This window comes from Bufo bufo, chromosome 3 (genome assembly GCF_905171765.1).
Source record: "Bufo bufo chromosome 3, aBufBuf1.1, whole genome shotgun sequence".
Taxonomy (NCBI): Eukaryota; Metazoa; Chordata; class Amphibia; order Anura; family Bufonidae; genus Bufo; species Bufo bufo.
Genome location: NC_053391.1, coordinates 109,415,534 through 109,424,371, shown reverse-complemented (window position 1 = coordinate 109,424,371; position 8,838 = coordinate 109,415,534). Strand labels below are relative to the sequence as shown.

The window sequence follows — 8,838 nt, the reverse complement described above, 5'->3', positions numbered from 1 at the left end:
ATCTCCTAAGCCCCCTGCTTCATATCTTAATCAGACACACACAAAAAAATGGCAACTATTGATAGCCCCAACAGAAGGACAACTTTTGGGGAAATATATTGTGCTGCACTATGGTATTTGGTTCTGCTGGGATGGTATTTTGCACTAGCGTGTTGTACCGCTTTCTGTCGGTTTGCACCCTCCTGCAACATGGGGCCACTTTTAGTTTTTTTTTCCAGGGCCACTATAAGTTCCCAGTCCGCCTCTGATCAAGCACCTGTTACAATTTATTCCAATCTAAAAGTTGGAATATAAGTGAGGTAAAGGGTGAATTTCTTCAAGATAACAAAAAAATTGTAAATGCGTCAGAAATCTGAGGAATTGTACTTTGTATTCTGCATTTCCTTTTGACACACGTATAGTGGGGGGGCATACTAAGTTTTGTTATGGAGCTTAATAAGATCTCTTTATGCACTTGTACATACACCAATTCATTGTTGGCTTATATTGGACCATTATTAAAGGCCATTAAACTGGCGCAAGCCAGTAAGAAATATGGTGCATTTTACAACTCGACGAACCGTGCCCCACTTTCTAGACACTATTGGAAAGTGTCTAGGAAGGCACAGACACTGAAATATTCTTTAAAGGGATTGTCCAGGATTCCCTCCTCCCTGCGACACCTGTGAAGGCAAGCATACCTACCTTGTTCCCGAGTCCACCAATGTGCTTAGGTCCCCACATGTAAACATTAAGTATACTTCCCTTCACAGGTCCCCCGATTTAAAATAGGAGGGAACAGAAGGTTCCCATATAGCTGTTCTTCCTGGTCATCAATATCATGAAACCAAGTAAACCCTGTAAGAACAGAGAAAGACATTTTGTTGCTATTTATCTAGGTCCTAACATGGCACTTACTTGGCACTTCCTGCGTTATTACAACATCACAAGACAGATTTAAGTGATGGCAGACAGTGACTGTCAGCAATCTAAAGACAGAGTCAGGGAACAGTCCTGGTAAAATATAAAATAGCAAACAGCTTTGCAAAAGAACAGGGTCTAAGAACCTGCTTGTTCAGGCAAGGCGTGGCCTTTCTGAGCATTATATTCGGAAGCCACAGTGTGTAGCAATATTATATTTAGGGTCCAAAGTGTGTGACACTATTATATGCAAGGGGGTACAGTTGGAGAATGTTTTCTAGGGATAAGCGAATCGACTTCAGATGAAACATCCGAAGTCGATTTGCATAAATCTTCGTTCTAATACTGTACGGAGCAGGCGCTCCGTACAATATTAGAATGTACTGGCTCCGATGAGCCAAAGTTATTGCTTCGCGAAGTCTCGCGAGACTTTGTGTAAAAACGTCATAAATTAATTTGTACTGTAAAAAAACATTTCCCAAATTCGAGTTCGGTTCCAAGTGGTACCTTGGAACTGAACCCGAGTTCGGGAAATGTTTTTTTACAGTACAAATACATTTATGAAGTTATTACACGAAGTCTCGCGAGACTTCGCGAAGCAATAACTTCGGCTCATCGGAGCCAGTACATTCTAATACTGTACAGAGCTCCTGCTCCGTACAATATTAGAACAAAGTTTTATGCGAATCGACTTTGTTTTCTAACATCTTGACTGAAAACTCTGCAGAGATGAGTAGTGCCCAGGTGAAGTCCTAATAATGGCCTGGATCACGTTGAGAAGAAAGGAAAGGAGAATATTTCCAATTAGAGAAGACCTGTAAGTCACTAAAAGTATGCATCCACCTTCAATAGCAATCAGATGAATGTTTGTTTAGCTGACAGCCATTCTGTCTGTCCTCCATACAAGTGCACAATTGGTGCAGCAGAATGTGACAGGAAACTGGCTTATCTTGCCTAAGAACAAGAGGATTGAGCGCTGAAATTCAACTTTATATGTCAAGGGAGAGTTGAGAGGCCCCCACTCATATATGATAAGTCATCCTTACAAATTCAGTGGGTTTGGCCAACTGAACTCTAATGTGTATGGGGTCTCTAGCGTCATTGTTTATTTTGAGCTGACTTTTTCTGGGCAGTACTGTAGGGTCATATAGTTTTGATTGTTAACCCTTTAAGGACCCTGAGATTTTCCATTTTTGCTTTTTTTTTCGTTTTTCACTCCACGCCTTTCCATAGTCCTAAATCTTTTTATTTTTCCATTCACATAGCCTTATGAGGGCTTATTTTTTGTGGGACAAGTTGTACTTTCTAATGGCACCATTTAGGTTGCATACCATGTAGTAGGAAGCAGGAAAAAAATTACAAATGGGGTAGAATTGGGAAAAAATGCAATTCTGGTTTTAATTTTTTTTATACTGTACACCATGGGTGTCAAACATGCGGCTCGCGGGCCGCATGCGGCCCGCAATGAATATCTTTGCGGCCCGGCAAAGATATTCATTGCTCTGGTTACCTGGAGGCGGGCGGAGATAAAATAAAAAAGTCAGAGGCGGTCCAGGAGCGGTTGAAGGATGGCGGAGGCGGTCCAGGAGAAGTTGGAGGCGGTCCAGTAGCTGACAAGCGGTCTAGGAGAGGATGGATGCTGGCGGAGGCGGTCCAGGAGCAGTTGGAGGCGGTCCAGGAGAGGATGGAGGCTGGCGGAGGCGGTCCAGGAAAAGTTGGAGGCGGTCCAGTAGCTGACAAGCGGTCTAGGAGAGGATGGATGCTGGCGGAGGCGGTCCAGGAGCAGTTGGAGGCGGTCCAGGAGAGGATGGAGGCTGGTGGAGGTGGTCCAGGAGAGGATGGAGTTGCGCAGAGGTCAACGTCACGTCCTGATGTGACGTCATCAGGCTCCGCCTTGAAGGAGTTCTGACACATGCTGCGGACGGCGCCATTGCGGCTATAGACGCAGGGTACCAGATTCACAAGGTAAGAAAAGTAAATATTAATGCTAATATTGTCGTTTGAATTTGTTTTTGTTTTTTAAAACAGTGAATGGGGTCTTGTGCAGGGGGGATATGGGGGCAAAAGTGGCATGGGGTGTTGTGCAAAAGGGGCATGGTGTCTTGTGAAGGAGGGGCATGGGGTCTTGTGCAAAGGGGGCATGAAGTGTTATACAAAAGGGGCATGGGGTCTTGTGAAGGGGGGTCATGGGGTCTTGTGAAGGGGGTCATGGGGTGTTGTGCAGTGGGGCATGGGGTCTTGTGCAAAGGGGGCATGGGGTCTTGTGCAAAGAGGGCATGGAGTGTTGTACAAAAGGGGAATAGGGTCTTGTGAAGGGGGTCATGAGGTGTTGTGCTGGGGGGCATGGGGTCTTGTGCAAAGGGAGCATGGACCAGACTGATGAGGTTGAGACCAAAGGGTCTTTCAGAAGAAGTGTGGGCATCCTGGCCAGCACAGTGCAGTGGTAAAAGGTGCAGAGGCGGCTTGGGGAGTCGAAGCCTACTGAGAGCAGGTTGCTCCGGACTCTTTTATTATTAATGGTAGAGCTGTCTGTTGGGGAAACATTCCAACAGCTGACAGGGTGATATGTTTGCTGGCATTTGATGTTTAAAATAAATAAAGCTGTGGCCGTTGCCCTTACCCAACAAACCTAGGTCTCACTTGTGTTATTGGGCAACGGGATGTTGGGGGTCAGCAGTCATGAAACAACAATGTTGTTCTATGAAAATGTACGATTTTTTTATTTTTTTTTATGCGGCCCACATAAACTTAAATTTTGTTTTTTTGGCCCATGTTAGCCTTTGAGTTTGACATGCTTGTTGTACACTATGCGGTAAAATTGACCTGTTATCTTCATTCTCCAGGTCAGTACGGTTACGATACCACACTTGTATAATTTTTCTTGCATTTTAATACTGAAAAACAATTAAAACCTTTGATGAAAAACTAAAAAATTATAACCATATTCTGACCCCTATAACTTTTTTGTAGTTATGTGTACAGGGCTGTGTGAGGGCTAATTTTTTATTGGGTAGTTGAAGTGACAAAAATGGCAAATTTACCAAAAAAATTCCCGTCACGCCATTTGCCATATGCCATTAATATTGTTATATTTTAATTGTATGGGCATTTCCGCACGTGGCGATGCCCATGATGTTTATTTTGTACATTGTTTAAGTAGTTTTATTTTTATTTTAAGGAAAGGAGGGTGATTTGAACTTTTATTTTTTTATATTTGTAAAAACTATTTTTTACTTTTTTTTTTTACTTTTTTTAAGTCACCTTCGGTGACAATAACTGGCAATCATTACAACAACTGAATTGCATTGAGAGGATTGACACAGAGTCGGAGTGAGACTTGAAGTCAGTTGTTTTATTCAAGTGGGAGTAATCTGATATTTTGCAATCATTAGATTGCCCATTGTCTTCATTGATGTCTATATAGCCATCATTGAAGACTTCATTTGCACTATACCAATACAATGCTGCCACCTAGTGGCCTGTATTGGTATAGTAATCTAACAGGCTCTGAAGCCTGCTTGAGGCTTAAGCCTATTAGAGCAGTGTGACAGGTTCCCCGATCTCAGCCGGGGAATGCTGTTACCAGAGCGGAAGTGTGCGACTTCCCCTTCTGGACTGCGCAGATGCCATGGTCACATTTGACCATGGCATCTAAAAGGGAAAATGTATGCGTTCAGCCTTATAGCTGATTGCATACATGTGCCGTGGGTCTCTGCTATTTAAAATAGCAGAAACCTGGCTATGGCGCCCAACGCACGTGCGAGCGGGCACCATGTTCGGGGACCGGACCTCTGCCGTACATGTACAGCAGAGGTCCTTAAGGGGTTATCCAGCTTTTTACAAGTGATGACCTATCCTCATGATAGACCAGCACTGTTTGATCAGCAGAGGTCCAGCACCCCTGTTTCAATGTAGCCCCAGCACCGTAACTACACAGCTTCATCCTTTCAATTAGAGCAGCAACCAGCTCTGTCCACTACAGAGCTACTCTGAAACAGCTGATTGGCAGGGGTGCAGGGCGTCAAACCCCCACGATCAGATAGTCATGGCCTTAAAGAGGAACTGTAACCTCTAATGTCATATCTATTTTAGGAACTACTTGCATCCCCCCTTGTAATAATTCTGAAGCATCTATTGCTATGACTTTTTGTTGTAGCATTCCTATAATTGCTTCTTGAAGTTATGAATTAATTACTAGCAGTTTGCAATGAAGGTCCAGATGGGTGTTTCAAGTTGGGGATGTGTCCACGCACAGTCTGACTCTATCTAATCAGTTCTGCCAGTGTCAGACTGTCCAGGGACACACCTCTAACTGGTAACACCCATGTGGACCCTCATTCGACTCTTCAAGAAGCGATAATAAAGGAATGGCACATCTAGAAATGATATCACAGAGTTAATACAAGTAGTTACTAAAACAGACATGTCGGGAGAGGTGACAGGTCCTCTTTCAAGGGGACAACCCCTTTAATATCATACTGGGAAGTGTATAAACTTATATGGCAAATACTAACCGGATTTAGCAATTAGCCTCAATACTGCTTGGTTCTGGTGCTGTCCATATGTAATGAGCTTGGTTCTAGTACTGTATATACCGTATGCTATGAGGTGGTTCAGGCACAGAAGAATTGGAATATTGTTGTGGTGCTCTATGCCTGCCACACTCTTCTCCTGCTTCTACAACCTAACCATGTCTATGCTACTGAATGAGCACATATCCATGTATATCCATAAGAGCTGAAAAGGGTGGGTGTATTATGACGAGTGTTGGGGCATCTAGGTATTCATAGTGTGGCAAACCGCACTAAATTATTCATAGGAAATGACTTACATACAATCATGTTTATTTGTATTCCACAAATACACTAGATTTGAAATTTTTTCATTTTTAATTTGTCAAAGGAATAATTTGTCTGTGTCTCAAATGGTGGGAACTCACAGAATCCATCACGTAATTCAATGCCGGCATGTCGCATAATACAAGTGTACGGCCAGCCCCGAGGGTACACTTTGATTATGACGGAATGCCTCTAAAGGCATTCCGTTTGGCATGCTGGTAGTGAATCACGTTACGGATTCTGTGAGAACGGAATCCATTACGGAATTCACTTTAAACCCGAACCTTCCAAAAAGGCAGGTTCGCTCAACTCTAGCGGGAACCTTACATATGTTTTTCTCATCCACGTACAGAACCCGTTACAAATTGGAATCCTGCTGCATCCCTAAATAAACTTGCTTTAAAATATTATGGCAGAGCGTGTACAGATCCTCCATATGGTGCACCACACAGGGCTAGATTCGTAGAATCATCAACTCTTAAAAAAAAAAAAAGCGCCTTGCGGAGAATCCCTCCCATCACATGGCATCTGATGGAACATACAATAGTTTTTGTTCTCCTGGATTCTCACAGAATCTGACAAAAATAAACTTTCCATATACTGCCGTTCATGCACTGAATGGGGGTACAACAAACCCTGTCAACAACCTAAGGTTTCAAGAATTGTGTGTATGCTTAATAGTAAATGAAAGTAATAAAATGTTTTCCCAGACATGTGAAGCCTAAATAAAATAAAATAAAAGCACAAACACGTGTACAGCAGTGTTTATTAGACAGAGACAGTCCCTAATAAATTGTATATTCTGTGAAATCGGCACAATTACAGAATATACTGTATTTATACATACTGTACGTGTCTAAAAATCAAGGAAACATTTTTTGTAAGGGAATTTTTGTAATATTTTGTAATATGTATTAATACTGTATATATTTAAATAGCTTTCTAGTCAAAGTAGGAAAATATGTAGAAACTGTAATAGCAGAGGAGGAGAACCGCCAAATCCACAAGTCACTTGAATGGCATTAAAATTCTTAGATTATTCATTTGTTTTACCTGAAAGAAATAAGAATTCATAAAAACATCAATGCAGTAAATAAAGTCCAATGATAAAACCTTATTAGAATGTAAGCAGTCAGTTCTGTAGGGGCATTTTTAACGCAGTTCTTTAAAGGGATGTCCTGCACCCCCACAATCAGCTGTTCGGGGGTAACTCCGTCAAAAGTCAGCGCAGGAACTACACAGCTCCTCCAACATTGCAGTGGACAATGCTCATCATTGCAGCGCTGCTCCCATTGAAATCAATGAAGTTAATGGAAGCAGTGCTGCAGTGACAAACACTGTTCACTACAAGGTCGACAAAGTTGTGTAGTTCTGGCTAGCGATGTCTTTTCTTGAGGATAAACCATCACTTAGTAGAGGCCGGACAAGGTGTTTATCATTTTTGCTGTTGCAAATGGCTTTTTTTCCCCCCTTTTTGCAGTACCATCAAATGTTATATCTTGGAGGTGGGAAGGGTGGGGGGGGGGGGTGTTGCAAATAATTTGTCTTATATTGTAGTATATACTGTTTTATGTGCAGAGTTTGAAATGAGAGGAGAAAACAAAATATTTGTATTTATTATTACAAAAGTGAACATGACATTCTCTGAAGTCACCACCAGAGGGAGTGTGAGAGCTGCCTGCTGCTTCTCGTTGGTTCCATGTGTAAACTCCCATGCGCCCTCTAATGGTACCTGCAGGTAGTCAGAAAGCTAGGCAGGAGATTTGTAGCTCTGTATCAGAAAAACAAAGGTATAACTGCTCTAAAGATACATCAAGAAATTTAGAAGCAGCTTAGATAAAATACACAAATAAATCAGCAGTGTGTATGTAGAGGAATTGTATTCTAATTTCTGAGATCATAGTCAATTATAATGGATGTAACTGTAATCTGTCATCCAACTAAGGCTACTTTCACACTGGCGTTTTGAATTCCGTTTGTGAGATCCGTTTCGGGGATCTCACAAATGGTTCAAAACGGATCAGTTCACCCCAATGCATAAAACATCATAGAACTAGATTTTAATCCAGAGTCCTGAATGTGATGTCAGTATTCACAAACTGTATTTAAAGGAAGCAGGTGAAGGAAAACTGACTTTATACTTTGACAACTCTACAGACACTGCAATTTAGACCAGTGTTTTTCAAGGTATGATATGCGTACAACTGGGAATACACTGCGCAGCCCTAGGGATATGCACCAGCAAAGTCCTTCATGCTAGGGAACAGCAGCATGTACAGTATGCCTTTAAGCTCTCCGTCCTAAATGTGCGTCTGATCCCCTCCCTACATCTTTTGACCTTATGCTGCCACCAGGTTAGTAAAGGGTGTCTCAAGCAATAGTATAAGCCATACTATTCACACTGCTGGACCCAACCCCAAGAAACCCAGGCACTCACCTGCCCGCAACTTTAACAGATATTACCTGCACCTCATATAAATTTACAGGTGGGGGCATGAGTTTTGCTATATTGACTCTTTACAGCTAAACCTGTGTACCCACCTACAACTTCAACATATAGATTAATTGTCCATGCACCACATGAAAGGGGTTCTCTTTTACTCCTGCCAACACCAACGCACAAAGATGCGTGGAGAAGGGGTTGATAGGGGGACTCCATTTCTTAAGGTGGATGTTCACTGCCTGATATACAGGCAGATTATCGGGGATGAACATTTGTATGCCAGCCCGCAGGGGTGGACTGGGAACTTAAAGTGGCCCTGGAATAAACCTAAAAGTGGCACCAAATTTTAGACAGGTCCAAATTGATAGAAGAAAGGGCAACAGAAGTAGAAGTGAAATACAAAAGTAGGCGGGACCTGTAATACCATAGTAAAGCACAGAATACAGCCCCAGAGGAACCAAATATGACAGTGCAGCATAAAATACTGGCGCCCTCGCCACAGTATTCTACTGTATCACTGTCCTGAGGATGGTGATACTTTTGAGTTCAGGAGCTGTGGCTGTTGGCCAGGTGTATAAGTACATGATACTCCCAGCATTAATTAGTTACAGTTGCAAGAAAAAGTATGTGAACCCTTTGGAATGTTATGGATTTCTG

The 8,838-nt window shown here is 42.4% G+C and overlaps 1 protein-coding gene across 1 annotated transcript in view; it reads right to left on the bottom strand.

The window, feature by feature from the left end:
* Positions 1–730: 730 nt before the first annotated feature.
* Positions 731–8,838, bottom strand: part of LOC120993648 (eosinophil peroxidase-like) — a 39,422-nt gene continuing 31,314 nt past the window's right edge. The window contains exon 13 of the mRNA XM_040422126.1: positions 731–837. Within this exon, the coding sequence (XP_040278060.1) occupies positions 731–837 (107 nt within the window). The remainder of the gene's footprint in view (positions 838–8,838) is intronic.